This window comes from Nannospalax galili, unplaced genomic scaffold, assembly GCF_000622305.1.
Source record: "Nannospalax galili isolate Female #2095 unplaced genomic scaffold, S.galili_v1.0 scaffold237, whole genome shotgun sequence".
In the NCBI taxonomy this organism is placed as follows: domain Eukaryota; kingdom Metazoa; phylum Chordata; class Mammalia; order Rodentia; family Spalacidae; genus Nannospalax; species Nannospalax galili.
The window spans coordinates 1804705-1821026 of record NW_008339924.1 but is presented as its reverse complement, the minus strand read 5'-3'; the positions used below and the strand labels follow the sequence as shown (position 1 = coordinate 1821026).

The window sequence follows — 16322 nt, the reverse complement described above, 5'->3', positions numbered from 1 at the left end:
AAACAGATCTTAGCTGGGTGTGGTGGCGCATGCCTTTAATCCCAGCACTCGGGAGGCAGAGGCAGATGGATCTCTGTGAGTTCCAGGACAGCTGGGGCTACAGGTGAGACCCTGTCTCAAAAAGACCAAAAAAAATTATTTTTAAAAAAAAAAAGATCTGCAAGATATGTTGTAAACTGCTTCAATTAGAATGTTGAAATAAGGTCACTTTCACCTGTAACCACTGCCCAGGAAATGGAGTTTATGACCCTCTACCAGGTTGGTTTTTTTCTTATTTTTAAGAATGACATACATGAGTATTATATTTGCATTACTTCCCTCTCTCCTAGTCCACCTCCAATTCCCCTCATGCCCAGTCCCCAAGGTTTTAAAGTTAGCACAAAATAAAAACACCACCTAATTTCTCCAGCACAGCCAACCTCTTAACATTGCAACACAATACAATGTCAGCCATCTCCAAAGTTCACTCTCCACAAAGCTCATGCTCCAAGAAACAGAGTTAGCCTCAACCTTTAGGCTAGATCCCACAAGATCCCATAGCCTGAATCAGGAGGACTGCTCTAGAGATTGCTCTGAAGGGTGCTCTCTGAAGAGGCTCCTCTGGTGCCATGCCATATCATATTCCCTCATGGGCTCTTCTTTTTTCACTTTTTCTTCTCCTCCTCCTCTTCCTTCTCCTCTCTCTCTCCCTCCCTCTCATTCTGTTTTTTGTTGTTTTTTTTTTTAATGTATGAGTGTTTTGTCTGCCTGTAAGTGCATCATGTTGATGCAGTGCCTACAGAGGCCAGAAGAGGGTGTTGGATCCCTTGGAACTGGATGCATGTTAGCCACCATGTGGGTGCTGGAAACCAAACCTGGGTCCTTTGCAAGAGCAGCAAGTGCTCTTAACTGCTGAGACATCTCTCCAGACCCTTTAACTCACTCTTAAACTCCTCCCTAGGTTTTAAAGGGAAGCCTCTTCTTCCCTTTAAGCCCCCATCATGCTTAATCTCTATATATCTCTCTCTCTCTCTCTCTCTCTCTCTCTCTCTCTCTCTCTCTCATCATGAAGCCCTGGGTGACTTGGAACTTACTATGTAGGCCAAGTTAGTTTCAGACTCAGAGAAATCCACCTGCCTGCCTCTGCCTCCATAGTGCTGGGATCAAAAGTGTGTGCCACCACACTCAGTTTATATTGTATTATTTCTGTGCGATGCCCTTCCACTTCACTTCAAGGCCCAATCATGACCTTGACGCCCATTCATTCTAACAAACTTCATACTTGAAGGGAATTAAGAATTATGTGCCATAGGGCTGGAAAGATGGCTCAGAGGTTAACAGCACTGATTGTAGAGGATCCAGATTTGATTCCCAGCACTCATGTGGCAGTTAACAACCCTCTGTAACTCTGGTTCCAAGGGAATCCAATGCCCTCCTCTGGCACTGCACGACTCGGGTGCACTTACTACATGCAGGCAAAACATACACAAGAATTTTTTTTTAATGTGTCAGCGGGTGTGGCAGCACACGCCTTTAATCCCAGCATTTAAGGCAGAGCCAGGCCAATCTCTGTGAGTTCAAGGCCAGCCTGGTCTACATAGAGAGTTCCAGGCTAGCTGGGGCTACAGGGAGACCCTGTCTCAAAAAGGACCAAAACAAAAAGTTCTAAAAAAAGTTGTTACCCAACCACCTAAATACCTGTAAAAGATGTCTGACTGCCCCTACTTTCTGTTGCTTCTCTGGTCCCCCGAGGGGTATGTTTGCTCTCAAACTGCTGTGCCTCTCCACCCCCCAAAATACAAAAGCTATGTCGTCAGCTTCCTTTCCGGACTGCTACTGTTCTTTTATTATACCTAACCACAGACACAAATTACGGAAAGAAAAAAAGAAAACCCTCAAAACCCTCGTGTTTTATGTTACTGTGTTAGGTCATATTCACAGCGTTCATGGGATCTGCGCAGCGCTGGACATGCCCACTCCAAGTACGACGCATTCCAGGTACCCTGCACTACATGCTCATGCTGCCACGTGGAAAGGCGAGGTGTTGGAATTATCCCTAGGGCTCTTTCACTCACACAGCAACAAATCTTTCTGAACATCGGCTACGTGTCCTCATTTTCTACACCCTAGCCAGGCATTCACACTTCGATGTAGAAAAGGAGCCACAATTGCTCATTACCTCACTCGGCCTGCCAGAGTCTGGAGAACCAGGTTCCCTTAGAGCGTGGCAGAGCGCCAACAGCACAGGACACTCCTGATTGGCCTGCGCCACTTCCTGGACACAGTTCGGACTGCGGCCGGTCTTCACCCCGCTCACAGGGTGTGACCAGAGCGCGCCCCACTGGAAAGAGGTCTTCGCCGTCAAGACTGACCATACCCCAGGGAATCTCTTTTGGCTTTTGAAAGTCCCCGGAGTGGGGCCACGAAGAGAGCCAAAGACCGCCGTGAACAACCCAAAACGCCCGGAGAAGCACAGGCCGGCCGGAAACGGAACCGAGTGTAGCCGGAAGGAGCTGAGCCCGCCCGAAGGGAGCTGAACGCTGCTAGGCTTCGGGCTCAACGCAGTCCACGCCATGGCGGCGGAGGGGACAGGTGTGGCCGGAGGTGGGGCTGTCGGTGGCTGCCTGATCAAGGACGGTTTGCAGCAACCTAAGTGCCCAGCCGCCGTCCCCAGCCGGCGGCGCACCTCATCGCTCTCGCGTGACGCCGAGCGCCGAGCCTATCAGTGGTGCCGGGAGTACCTGGGCGGGGCCTGGCGTCGAGTGAGGCCGGAGGAGCTGAGGGTTTGCCCCGTGAGGTCAGGGGTCAGCCCCTCCTGGGTGCGGGTCTGGGGTCAGCCTCGGGGCCTCAGACACTCCCTGTTTCTACACCCCCAGTCCTCTCGCTTGCGGCGGAAGAAGGGTTGTCTGCGGACTGCAGCAGCGGGGCGGGGGTGGTGGTGGTGAAGGGGGCGGGAGGGGTGCGGAACCCTCTTGGGAGGGGACTAGGGTGGGTCCCACCCATCCGGGCGATCACCAGCTGAGCGCGCCGGTTGTGGGTCTGCAGCGGAGGCCTCAGCAACCTGCTCTTCCGCTGCTCGCTGCCAGATCATCTGCCCAGCGTTGGCGAGGAGCCCCGCGAGGTGTTGCTACGACTGTATGGGGCCATCCTGCAGGTGAGGGGGAGTAAGGGCCGCAACTTGCAGTGACTTTTGGACTTCTGGAGCAAATGGTACAGAAAGTGTCACCATTGTGCAGCTTAAGTACACTGATACTCATAGTCTCAATGACTAATATCTTATATAGCTTATGCTCCAGAACCCCCAGGCAGTAAGACCAGAAGTCCTAGCTATGATGGATGGAGAAAATAGACCCTTGTGTACCTGTGTCCACTTATTTCTGGCTCTTCCTGACTTGGGCCCCTTTGCTATCCATCTTCCTTCAGGGTGTAGACTCCTTGGTCCTAGAAAGCGTGATGTTTGCCATTCTTGCAGAGAGGTCACTAGGGCCCCAACTTTATGGAGTCTTTCCAGAGGGTCGCCTGGAACAGTACCTCCCAGTAAGAGCCCAGTCCTCTTCCCAGTCCCTACCCTTTCCTCAATGTCTGCCTTCACATCCCACATAGAGAATTTTCCCTAAGACCTTGATCTCCCCCATCCTCCATCCCTTCCCCCTCCTGCCCCAGCCCCCTCAGCACCCTGATAGGTTCCTGGGTACAGAGCCGGCCATTGAAAACTCACGAGCTTCGAGAGCCAGTGTTGTCAGCAGCCATTGCAACAAAGATGGCCCGCTTCCATGGTATGGAGATGCCTTTCACCAAGGAGCCCCACTGGTTGTTTGGGACCATGGAGCGGTGAGTGAGTCAGGTTCCGGACCCATGCACCTGAACTGAACCTGGGTCTGTCCAGGCCTGTGGTTGAGTGGATTAGGTTTCCCAGTGTCTATCATGGACTCTGTGTTTCCCAGTGAAGTCACAGTAGTAGGAAAATCTGGCCTGAGAGTAGATAAGAGAGGGAGTGAGGAAAGATAGAGTGAATGTAACTAATTTTGGGAGATTGCAGGTACCTAAAGCAGATAGAAGACCTGCCTTCCACTGGCCTCCCTCAGATGAACCTGCTGGAGATGTACAGCTTGAAGGATGAGATGGCCAACCTCAGGTAAAGGCAGGTGGGATAGTTGGCACTAGGCTCTTAGCAGTGTCTTCCCTAGGATTTGTTGAGAAGTGGAGTCAGGATCTAGCCTGTGAGGGTGGCCTTAGAATCTACATTCCTCTACCCCTACAGGAAGTTACTAGATGCTACTCCATCACCGGTAGTCTTCTGCCACAATGACATCCAGGAAGGTATGAGAAAGCATTTGAGTCTTCCAGCCAAAGCTGAAGGGGGCAGAGGGCCCTGAAGTGACCAGAATCCCACCCTACTTTCTCAGGGAACATCTTACTGCTCTCAGAGCCAGAAAATGATGATAGCCTCATGTTGGTTGATTTTGAGTACAGCAGTTACAACTACAGGTGAGGGTGAGAGAGTGAGAGTTCCTCCTATAGGACTGTTCCCAAGGAGCCCTAGAAAAACAGACCAGGCCTTCATCTCTGCATCCTAGCTGCCCACAGTATCAGGGGACTGACCATTACCCTGTTCCTCCAGGGGCTTTGACATTGGGAACCATTTTTGTGAGTGGGTTTATGATTATACTCATGAGGAATGGCCTTTCTACAAAGCACAACCCACAGACTACCCCACTCGAGGACAGCAGGTATGTAGGCAGGACCTCATCCCGTGAAAGGAAGAAATGACCAGAGAAGGTAGTATTCCACAATCTTCCCAGTTCCTGAATCTTGTCCATTGATTCCAGCTCCATTTTATTCGCCATTACCTGGAGGAGGTGCAGAAAGGTGAGATCCTCTCTCTTGAGAAACAGAAGAAACTGGAAGAAGATTTGCTGGTAGAGGTCAACCGGTAAGAAGACACGGGATGGGAGTGAGGGAGGACATAGAGCAGGTGAGGTGCCAGCGTAGACTGCTCAAAGATGGAAAATGAAGTCAGGCTAGCAGGGAGAATTTGAGAGCAGAAAGAGTCACAGTTAGGTAAGGGTTAGGAAGATGGGGAAGAAGTTTGCGCTTTGGGAACTGACCTGGTGAGGGGATTCAGACAACACCTAAATGTGCTCTTGAGTGCACCTCCTTTTTCTGTCCCCTCCCCCCATTCCCTAGGTATGCTTTAGCATCTCATTTCTTCTGGGGTCTGTGGTCCATCCTCCAGGCATCCATGTCCACCATAGAATTTGGCTACTTGGTAAGTAACCCATAGGGTGGGCATGTTAGGTGGAGACTAGGGAGTAGCAGTGGTCACATCCTCCAGGAAATCTAGGTAGTCCCAGGTGGCTGTCAGCAGGCCATAGTGGGTATAGGGTGCTGCTTCCAAGCCTTCTCACTGCTTTGCATCATGGGGTTCCTTCCCTAGGAGTATGCCCAATCTCGGTTCCAGTTCTACTTCCAGCAGAAGGGGCAGCTGACCAATTTCTACCCATTATCCTGACCATCCAACTCCCATGCCTCAGATTTCTTCTGGAGCCTCCAGGGCAGGACCTTGGAGGGAGGGGCAAAGGGCAAGAGATCCCACAGACTGAACTGTGCTCCTAAGCAAGACTGTTTTTGAAGTGACTGACCTCTCTCCCTCAGTTTGAGTAGTTGTCCAAGGTGGGCAGGTGGGAATCCCTGAGCTGTATACATAAATAAAAGGAATTTCTTCAAAAATACAAGCTGAGAGATACAGATTGGAGCACCACTCTCTTCTTCAGTGTTCTGGGCTGAAAAGTGATGAAGGGTCCATTCCACTTATTGTGATTCCCCTTTCCCATGTTCACTGGCTCCAGCTTAGAAGTAATAAATATGGAAGTCTTGGGCTTAGAACTAACAAATACTACTTGGTGTTGGGGGGAGAGCTGGAGAGGGATGGGTCAACAGGGAGGATGTGGTTGCCAACCCTGAGCACTGAAATCAGCAGGCTACACAGCTGACTCCCTGGTGACCTTTTCCCTACATTCAGCTATTTTTAGCATGCTCACGTGAGACCCTTCCCTCCTACTCCCAGCTCCCAGACCTTCCAGCAACTTTCAGCAGGCTGGCTGGAACCCTGCCCACCTCTCCTGATTCCCAGTGGGAAGAGGAGGGGGTTCAGGTTTCTACCGCCCCCATATATTTTCTCCACCCCAATTTGGGAGTGGGTGTCAAATTCCCAATGAGGGCGGGGTAGGGCGGAGCAGGGGTGGCCAGGCCTGAAGGACACGGGGACATGGGCCAGAGTGGCCAGACACATAGACCTACAGGAGCGAACCTGTACTGTGAGTAGAGACCAGCACCGGGAGGCCAGCCGGACTCAGAGCCATCCCACCCCATAGCGCCTCAACTCCCATCCCAGCAAGGATGTGGTGTTGGGGTCGCCTGAGGGCGCCGGAACCTTGAACCTCGCTTCTGTCCAGGCCCACTCCCTTCCCTTGGGTGTCTCTTCCCCACCCCAAGCCACCCTTCGCTGTCCTTGGGGCGACTGGAGCTTTTAAGATCCTGACTCCTGGATCATTGCTGCTAGGCCTGTCCGGAACCCACGAGGGTTTGGCTGCGGCGGCAGCGGTTGGCTAGGCTTGGGAGGGCCAGGCAGGAGCCCGGGCGAGTTTCGGGAGGTGGCTTTAGGGGAGGGAGGGAGGGAGCGAAGTGGGGGGCAGAGCCTCACATAGGGGTGGGCTGGCTGGGGCGGGGCTGGGCACTCTATGCACCATCCTGCCCAACTTTACTCCTAGGTGCCACCCAACCTCCAGGATGGCGGAAGCACACCAGGCGGTAGCCTTCCAGTTCACTGTGACCCCAGACGGGGTTGACTTCCGGCTCAGTCGGGAGGCCCTGAAACACATCTACCAGTCAGGAATCAATTCCTGGAAGAAACGCCTGATTCGCCTCAAGGTGTGGGCACAAGTGGTTCCTAGCTTCTGCCTCAGCAGGTGCTTAGGCAGAGCAGCCAGCTGTCAGCTGTTGGTCAGGTTGTCTGGGGGTCTCTGTTTTGGACAGCAATGCTGCTGGGTTCAGGCTTCAGTAGTGCAGAAATCGGAGGGGTGATCAAGATGTGGCAGGACATAGTGAATAACAGAGTGTATGTCTGAGTGTATGGAAGAAGACTAAGAAAAGCACAGGAGCCCTTTCTCGGGACTTCATAGGTACCTGATTACATCTTCCTACTTAAGAATGCCCTTTTCTGCCCCCACAGAATGGCATCCTTAGGGGTGTGTACCCTGGCAGCCCCACCAGCTGGCTAGCTGTCATCATGGCAACAGTGGGTTCCTCCTACTGCAAGGTGGACATCTCCATGGGACTGGTCTGTTATATCCAGCAATGCCTCCCTGAGAGGTAAGGTGCCTAGAAAGCACAAGTGTCAGGGAAAAGGGCCAGGACAGCTCCCAAGGCAAGGATTCCTTGCAGATATAGGCAGATATAGGAGAGCAGCTATTGGTAGCCACAAAGGCAGCTCTCGCCCAGGGCTATCATCTCTCGGTCCCAAGGCAGTTTGTATTTGATGGACTCAGACCTGAGTGTACTGGGAAAGATCCTTGCCCCTCCATGTCTTCCCCCAAACAGTCCATAGTCATCAGCTGAAGTCAGAATTTCACCAAGGATGGTCTCCAAGGGATTTCCTGAAGCTTTCTTCCTCAATAGGTATGGCCCCTATGGGACCCCACAGACGCAGGCACTTCTCAGCATGGTTGTCTTCTCCACGGGGGTCTGGGTGACAGGCATCTTCTTATTCCGACAAACCCTGAAGATGCTGCTTTCCTACCACGGATGGATGTTTGAGATGCACAGCAAGACCAGCCGTAGCACCAAGATATGGGCTGTGAGCAGAAACACTGGAGGGTGCAGGCATCTGGTTTGAGATCCTGGTGGCCTCGTTTGGGGTTCTGAGCAAGAAGGGAGAGGCAAAATGGGCACTGGTATCTGGTGCATGGTTTGTCCTGAAGAGGGTGGGATGGTTCTGAAGGTCTTGGTCATTTTCCAGTTGTGTCCATTCTTCCTGCTAGCTCCCACCAACACTGTGCTCTCTGTACCTCTAGATCTGTGTTCGCCTTCTGTCCAGTCGACGTCCCATGCTCTACAGCTTCCAGACATCTTTGCCTAAGCTTCCTGTACCCAGTGTGCCGGCTACAATTCATCGGGTAAGGGCCTGGGTACCAATGGGTACAAGGAGTCTGGATTCAGAGGACTACTTCAAACATAAAAGACTGTTTTGTATAAATAGTTGGCTTCAGCGTAATGTGATCTAGTTGAGGAAAGGTGGAAAGAAAGTTAAGCACCATAGTAATAATAATTTGGCTGGACAGTACCTGGATTCTGTGCGGCCCTTATTGGATGATGAAGAATATTACCGCATGGAGACACTGGCCAAAGAATTCCAGGACAAGACTGCCCCCAGGCTGCAGAAATACCTGGTCCTCAAGTCATGGTGGGCAACTAACTATGTAAGTTTGCCTTCCTAAGCTCATCCTTACCCACATGTCTTATATATCTCCTCCCTAGCTCTAACCTCTAACCCATCCATAGGTAAGTGACTGGTGGGAAGAATACGTCTACCTCCGAAGCAGGAGCCCCCTCATGGTGAACAGCAACTATTATGCCATGGTAAGAACCAGAGCCTCCTAGGGCTCCTGTGTGCCCAGCGCTGTCCCCAGCTCTGGAACAAGGATGTAGAGGACAGCCCAGAGCCCTTGCAGCAGTTTCCATGGGTGAGTGGGGGTTATGGAATGAAGCCTGAGGGAAAGAAAAAGGGAGGGAAGATCCTGGAGGAGCAGTCTAGAAGCAGCTTATAGTTGGTGAGGATCCTGAGGACAAAGAATTCTGAGTGCCCTTGAATTTCTCAGGCTAAGCTGGCCATTGCTTCCTAACTCCATTTCCTCACTGGCCTCTCAGTCATGAATTTTCAGCTGTCCTGACACCATTTCCAGAGAACTTTCCAAAACATACCTCGATTATGTCCCTTTGTGGAGCCAGACCACAAGATGAATGTCAGGCTTCTCATAGCACTGAGGAAGTCACTGTCTACCTCACTTCATATGATTAGTGTCCCCAACATATATCTCTGGACAAGTAGCTGGTCTCCCTGCTCCCCAGTACCCAATCTCTCCTACTGTTCAAAGCACACCCTGATAGCCCCTTGGAATTCCCTTCCTCTACAAACTGCCCACCAACTTACAACCTGTCCAAACCAGAGGTTTTAAGCTTTTTTTTTTCTTTAGTGATAGAACCCCTTTAAAGGAAAATGTGATTGAGCAGAACAGCTCTGATTGAAGCTAAAGCTCAGAGAGGGGATGCAATACCTTAAGCCCCTAAAAAGTTGGTTCTCAAGCTAGTGAGACCCAGGTAACACCCAGAGAGAGGTGCCCACCCTGCAGGCTCTGCTCTCTGTCTGTAGGATTTTGTGCTTATCAAGAACACAGATGTGCAGGCAGCACGTCTGGGAAATGCTGTTCATGCCATGATCATGTATCGCCGCAAACTAGACCGTGAAGAAATCAAGCCTGTGAGTTGCATCAGGATTGAGGGTGGAGTAGGGTGAGGAGGCCTGAATCTGAGCCATACTGGGCCTTTCTCCCAGGTAATGGCACTAGGCATGGTGCCCATGTGCTCCTACCAGATGGAGAGGATGTTCAATACCACACGCATCCCGGGCAAGGAGACAGGTACTGGGCCCAGTCAGGTATTCATCAAAAAGAGGCCCTACCCTCCCAGCTGTGGGCCACTGCAGCTAGGTGCCCAATTACCTACTTGTCACTAAGCGCCTTAGTGTGTCAGGATCATGAACTTGTGAAAAGTAGTCAGTTTGTGACATATTAGATGGTTATTATTTACAGGCATGGCCTTTAATGGGATCCAGAACAGAGACTTTGCTTCCAGGGCCTCCAAGTGTCTGGGGAGGTAGTTATATGAGGAAAGAGCAATGAGAACACTAGGGTAGTGGACGAAGGAAAAGGCAACCCATTGCTGATAGAGCCTATAGAGGAAATAGAAGGGACTTGCTCAAGGTTTAGTTGATGCAGCAGTGTCTCCTGTTTCTGACACTGCTGCCTCAGTTTGCAAGATTTTCTAGCATATTGATTTCCTCTTCTATGGAATACCTCAGAGCACTGTTGTGAGAGGTAGTGGATGGACCCAGCACAGGGACTGGCTTAGTACAGAGATCTACCCCTGGAGGAAGGAGGGCTCAGAGCAGAGGTGGGGCAAAGCAAAATCTTCAGGGGTCACCTAGTGTGTTAAAGGTGGGCTTGAGTGGGGAGACAGGTATTCTCTGAGACCCTGACTCGGCTCTTCACTGGCTTCTGTCACAGATGTGCTACAGCACCTCTCAGACAGTAGGCATGTGGCTGTTTACCACAAGGGCCGCTTCTTCAAGGTGTGGCTCTATGAAGGCTCCCGCCTACTCAAGCCTCGGGACCTGGAGATGCAGTTCCAAAGGATCCTGGATGACTCTTCCCTACCGCAGCCTGGGGAAGAGAAACTGGCTGCCCTCACTGCAGGGGGAAGGTACCTGGAGCTGTGGGGAGGGCTTGTCCAGGCCCAGGTTCAAGGAACCATGAAAAGAAAAGCTTGACTTTGCCTCTCACCCTAGAACTGGAGGGCCAGAGGTGCAGTCAAGGGCAAGACTGTAATACATAGTAAAGGGCACTGGTGAAAAGCACAGTGGACATCTTTCAGTACACCCAAATGTCCCCACCTCACCTTGTCTCCAGATGCAGCCAGGCCCTAGAAGGTACCCTGTTACAAAGTACACATTAGCTCCACTGCTTACCTGCCCCTTGCCCCCAGGGTGGAATGGGCACATGCACGTCAGACCTTCTTCAACTCTGGCAAGAATAAGACTGCTCTGGAGACCATTGAGCGTGCTGCTTTCTTTGTGGCTCTGGATGAGGAGTCCCATTGCTACAGCCCTGATGATGAGGCTAGCCTCAGCCTCTACGGCAAGGCCTTGCTACATGGCAATAGCTACAACCGGTATGTGCTCCCAGCCTCATGGGTCAGAAGTTAAACAAGTTAATGATTAGAATTAGAGGCTAGGGGTTAGGGCTAGAGGATTTAGATAGGAGTTAGGGTCCTAGGTAGCGTTATTTAGGGGTAAGTTCACTGGTTACAGTCAAGGTTGGAGTTGAAAGTTAAGAATAGTGGATTAAGGGGTTAGAGAAGTAGATCAGCAGTCAAGAGCACTGGCTGTTCTTACAGAAGACCTGGATTCAAATCACAGCACCCACATGACTGCTAACAACTGTCCGTAAGTCCAGTTCCAGGGGATTGAATCCTAGCATCCACATGGCTGCTAACAATTGTCCATAACTCCAGTTCCAGGGGATCTGATGCCCTCTTCTGTCCTCCGCAGGCACTGCACAACATGGGTGCACTTACACACATGCAAGCATAACACTCATACACATAAAATAAAAATAAATTTTTTAAAAAAGTAACATAAGCCGGGTGTGGTGGCACATGCCTTTAATCCCAGCACTCGGGAGGCAGAGGCAGACGGATCTCTGAGTTCGAGGCCAGCCTGGTCTCCATAGTGAATCCAGGCCAGCTGGGGCTACAGGGAGATCCTGTCTCAAAAAGACCAAAAAAAATAAAAAAAAAAAAAGTAACATAATGGATTAAGTTTGGGGCTAGCGATCATGGTTAGAATTGGAGCATTGGTGGTACTTTGTTAGGGTTAGGGTTATAGGTTGGGGGTCCTGTATAAGTTCCCAGGTGTGGGTCATCCCTGTTCTCTTCCTGCAGGTGGTTCGACAAATCTTTCACTCTTATTTCCTTCAAGAATGGCCTATTGGGCCTCAACACAGAACATGCATGGGCAGATGCCCCCATCATTGGGCACCTCTGGGAGGTAACAGACCTGGAGAGGGGACCTCCAGGGCAGGCACTGGCAATGAAGCTGTTTCCCAGCTTAGTTTTTTCCTTGCAGTTTGTACTGGGCACTGATACCTTTCACCTGGGCTACACAGAGACTGGACACTGCGTGGGTGAGCCAAACACTATGCTGGCACCTCCTCAGCGGCTGCAGTGGGACATTCCTGAGCAGGTGTGCAGGCCAGGAAGGGGTAGGTTAGGTCTGAATGAGGATCCCCTGAATTACTCTCCCTGTCCCCACCCTAAAGATTGAAGGACAAGAGCTTCTCAGGACAAGGAAAGCGGAGACCCCAGGGTTATCTGTGGTTAGAGAAAGACAGATTCATGACTCATGTCCATAGAGAACATGATAGTGTCTCCTTCCTCTCTACTCATCCTGGCCTCATGCTGAATCCTCTCAGGTTGTCCCTCATGTCTCCTGAAGCTGTTGGGCTGACTCTACCCTTCATCCATCACTTATCACCTGAACTTCATACCTCCCCAGATCTAGGGCCTCCTTGGGGGGATCTGCTCCCAACTGACCCTTTCCTATGTCTTGGCAGTGCCAGGCAGCCATTGAGAGTTCCTACCAAGTGGCCAAAGCACTTGCAGATGATGTGGAGTTATACTGCTTCCAATTCTTGCCCTTTGGCAAAGGCCTCATCAAAAAGTGTCGGACCAGCCCTGATGCCTTTGTGCAGATTGCCCTGCAGCTGGCTCACTTCCGGGTAGGAGCTTCTGAGGGCTGCTGAGTGTGCAGGGCATTCTCAGGGTCCACCTGCTTAATTCACCCTGCTTTGTACCCCAGGACAAAGGCAAGTTCTGCCTGACCTATGAAGCCTCAATGACCAGAATGTTCCGAGAGGGACGGACTGAGACTGTGCGTTCCTGTACCAGTGAGTCAACAGCCTTTGTGCAGGCCATGATGAAGGGGTCCCATACGGTGAGCCCCCATTTCTTGTTCCTCATCCTCTTTCACCCCCATTCACCTTGAGGGTCAAAGGCAGTCTTCACTCCTTTACTTTTGCTCCCAGAAAGAAGACCTCCAAGATCTGTTCCGGAAGGCTTCTAAAAAGCACCAGAACATGTACCGGCTGGCCATGACAGGGGCTGGGATTGACAGGCACCTCTTCTGCCTTTACGTGGTCTCCAAGTACCTAGGGGTTAGCTCCCCTTTTCTGGCTGAGGTCAGTGTTATTGCTGGGTATGAATTCCATTCCTCTACCCTCAAGCCCAGGAGTAGGCCCTCTTGATGTAGAGCTCGGTGTAATGCCAGCTCACTCAAAATTGCCTTGGAGGACAGGGATGGGTTTCCTACATTACATACCACCCAGGCTTTTAGTATTGTGACTGAGAACTGTTCTTATGGGGACTTTCTTGTGGAAGTAATGTTCTTAATTGTTTTTTACATTTTTAAAAATTTTTATGTGTAGGAATATTATGCCTGCATGTATATAAGTGTACTTTTGTCATGCAATGCTGGTAGAGGCCAGAGATGGTGTTGAATCCCCTGGTACTAGAGTTATAGATAGTTGTTAGCCACCAAGTGGGTTCTGGGATTTGAACCCTGGTCCTCTATAAGAGCAGCCAGTGTTCTTAACTGGCTGAGCCATCTCTCCAGCCCAAAATTAATGTTCTTTTTAAAAATATTTTATTTTAAATTTTTTATGTGTATGCATGTATTGCCTGCATATAGATAAGTGCACCTGTGTTGTGCTGCATGCGGAGAGGCTGTCGGATCCCCTGGAACTGGAGTTTCGGACAGTTGTTAGCTGCCATGTGGGTACTGGGATTCGAACCAGGGTCTTCTGCAGTATTGCCTGCATGTAGGTAAGTGCACCCATGTTGTGCAATGTCCACAGAGGACAGAAGAGGCTGTTGGATCCCCTGGAACTGGAGTTACAGACAGTTGTTAGCTGCCATATGGATGCTGGGATTCGAACCTGGGTCTTCTGCAAGAACATTCAGTGTTCTTAACCGCTGAGCCATCTCTCCAGCTTCCCCAAATTAATGTTCTTATGAGGGGAGATAAATGTATGTTCTGTCAGGTGGTGATAGTACTTTTGAAAAACAATAAAACAAGCTGAGGTCAGGGAGGGGCAAACCAGATAAGCCTAAAGTGGCCAGGGGAAAGTTTATGCAGATGCTGAGGTGTTCAAACAGGCTCTTGGGGACCAAGGAACAGGAGTAGCTCAGGGAACTCCTGCACCACATGTGTCAACTCCTGCACCCTCAAGCAGAATTATGCAGCTTTGTTTTGTTTTGTGAAAGGGTCTTGCTATGTAGCCTTGGCCTAAAACTCACTATATAAATCAGGTTAGCCTTAGACTCGTGGATGATCCTTCTGTCTCTGCTTCTTGAATATTAGGATTACAGATATGTGCCACCACACCCAGCTGATAGTGCCTGCATTGAATAGTTCTCTGGCATCACCACTAGGACAGGTGCATGCTGAATGCCTAATATCTGACAGGTTTCCATCTCCCTGTTATAGGTGCTCTCCGAACCCTGGAGCCTCTCTACCAGCCAGATCCCTCAGTCCCAGATCCGCATGTTTGACCCAAACCAGTACCCGAATCACCTTGGTGCTGGAGGTGGCTTTGGCCCTGTGAGTGCCCCTGAAGGATGGTGGTGGGTAGCATTGGGGCCCTGGGCTTTCAGTTGAGTGCAGAACCTCAACCAAGTGACATGGGCAGGAATACTTTGCTTAGAGAAGATCTTTGTGAATGTAAAATAAGAGCTGTTGGCCCAGGCAGGCAGATAGTAGGACTTACCCATTCCACATGCCTCCCCACTAAAGCATGATCATGCCTAGGCCTGGTCTCCAGGAGACAGGGCAACACACTGGGCTGTTCGAGGTGTGTTCACCTGAGGAAACCAACTCTTTCTCAATGGGACATTCATATGGGCTACTTTGTCAGAAGGCTAGAGACTGCTGCAGAGATGGGGGTAATCTAGAGTATGAGCCCCTGAGAAAATATGAGTCTACACCTCAAAAATAGAACAGCATTCTTTGGAGGGAACAGAAGTTCCAAACTTGGAACCACAGAAGCAACATCCTTTGATTTTTACTCTGTTTCCTGGATTAAGGTTAATCTCAAGAATGTAGGATTCAGCAGCAAGGCCTCCTCCTGTGAAACTTATGGGAAGGGAAAACATATTAGCCTGGTTTTTGGATCTTCTTTGCCTCTTGTCCTCAGGTGGCAGATGATGGCTATGGGGTTTCCTACATGATTGCAGGTGAAAACACTATCTTCTTCCATGTTTCCTGCAAGTTCTCAAGTTCAGAGACAGTGAGTCTTCTTTGCTCCCATTTGGGTGGGCCCAAGAAGAGGTACTACCTGGGGCAGCCGAGTCTGCTTATGGGTACTGAGGGGAGGGAACTGTCCTGAAGGTGTGTCTGAGCTCTCAGTTTCCACAGAATGCCCAGCGCTTTGGGAATCACATCCGCCAAGCACTGCTGGACATCGCTGATCTTTTCAAAATTTCCAAGACTGACAGCTGAAGGCTGGAGAAATACCAGCTGCCCTTTTGTCCCCACCTTGTAAAGGAAAAGGCCTGTGGCCAAATCACAGGCACAAGGGATGTCCATGCACACATGCCTGGTTCTGAGGACAGCTCTGGCAGCAGGTGCTCCCCAGACAGATACTACTCCTTTAGGGCCCAAGTGGAGGTGGGATTGGAGCAGGGAGGGAATTTTAAATTTTTTTTGTCTTGGTAGATACTAATAAAAATAAGGCTGTATAATTCTCTCTTGGCCCATAGGTGCCTATGTTTTGCTAAGAGAACTAGAAGGCCCTCTTCCCATTCCAGCCCAGGCCAGAAAAGTGGCAGAGGAAGGGCTAGGAGAATGTTCATGAGGGCTTGTGACCTGCTTTGAAATGTGTGTCTTTCCTGAATAATGCAGGCTTTGAGAGTGCTATGCTTAATCTTATGTGTACTTGGAATTAATTCTTGCTTTAGAACTTTTACCTGTTCCATGGGGCTACTTCTGTTTATCTGCCAGTGACTGGGGCCTGCCTACTCCCTCCATTCATTGGTATGTTTTCTATACCCCTCTGGGCTGGAGTACTACCCTACAGGCTCTTGGGCATCCCCTTAGACCTGAGACCAGGGTGCCAGGTAATCATGTCTGAGGGACACATCGGATACCATGGATCAGCATGCTCCTTCACTCTCATATACATTTCTGTTGAAGTAATATTAAACTAAGCCAGGCATGGTGGCTCATGCCATGTAGATTTTCCTTCAGCACCATCTGTACTCACCCTTGCGCTTGGGAGGCTGAGGCAGGCAGGAGGATTGCCAGGAGTTCAAGGCCAGTCCAAGCTGCAGAATGAGACCCTTGTCTCCATAATATCAAAAAGAAAAGAGGAGTAAGCCAAAAATAATTGTTTATTATATTACTATAATTGTAGGCACTCAATAATATAGCTCCATCCTTCAATGAATGAAGATTT

The 16322-nt window shown here is 50.3% G+C and overlaps 2 protein-coding genes and 1 long non-coding RNA gene across 7 annotated transcripts in view; 2 read left to right on the top strand and 1 right to left on the bottom strand.

Annotated features, from left to right (window-relative positions):
• LOC115070656 overlaps positions 1-2290 on the bottom strand; it is a 24331-nt gene extending 22041 nt beyond the window's left edge. Inside the window, exon 1 of the long non-coding RNA XR_003849804.1 lies at positions 2159-2290. This is a non-coding gene — a long non-coding RNA (uncharacterized LOC115070656). The remainder of the gene's footprint in view (positions 1-2158) is intronic.
• Positions 2291-2440: 150 nt separating this feature from the next.
• Chkb (choline kinase beta) lies at positions 2441-5729 on the top strand. Of its 3 annotated transcripts, none has more exons than XM_008834783.2 (11): positions 2441-2776; positions 3025-3133; positions 3403-3516; positions 3677-3810; positions 4019-4114; positions 4241-4299; positions 4386-4467; positions 4601-4709; positions 4809-4912; positions 5167-5248; positions 5417-5729. In XM_008834783.2, exons 1-11 carry the CDS (start codon positions 2553-2555, stop codon positions 5489-5491), a joined length of 1188 nt encoding a protein of 395 aa, XP_008833005.1. In that variant the 5' UTR covers positions 2441-2552; the 3' UTR covers positions 5492-5729. The 3 variants fall into 3 exon arrangements, with proteins under 3 accessions (XP_008833005.1, XP_017654093.1, XP_029420218.1); XM_029564358.1 differs by lacking the exon at positions 2441-2776 and adding an exon at positions 2778-2798; XM_017798604.2 differs by lacking the exons at positions 4019-4114; positions 4241-4299; positions 4386-4467 and having other exon boundaries at positions 2524-2776.
• Positions 5730-5859: 130 nt separating this feature from the next.
• On the top strand, positions 5860-15613 carry Cpt1b (carnitine palmitoyltransferase 1B). Of its 3 annotated transcripts, XM_008834782.3 has the most exons (19): positions 5860-6296; positions 6750-6909; positions 7211-7350; positions 7657-7834; positions 8052-8153; positions 8319-8456; positions 8539-8616; positions 9407-9514; positions 9590-9674; positions 10320-10515; positions 10798-10983; positions 11755-11860; positions 11939-12055; positions 12426-12590; positions 12671-12805; positions 12897-13049; positions 14357-14470; positions 15063-15155; positions 15284-15613. In XM_008834782.3, exons 2-19 carry the CDS (start codon positions 6769-6771, stop codon positions 15365-15367), a joined length of 2319 nt encoding a protein of 772 aa, XP_008833004.1. In that variant the 5' UTR covers positions 5860-6296; positions 6750-6768; the 3' UTR covers positions 15368-15613. The 3 variants fall into 3 exon arrangements, 2 of the variants coding, with proteins under 2 accessions (XP_008833004.1, XP_017654092.1); XR_607330.2 differs by lacking the exons at positions 5860-6296; positions 15284-15613 and having other exon boundaries at positions 6710-6909; positions 12901-13049; positions 15063-15153; XM_017798603.2 differs by lacking the exon at positions 5860-6296 and having other exon boundaries at positions 6711-6909; positions 15063-15423.
• The last annotated feature ends 709 nt before the right edge of the window (positions 15614-16322 follow it).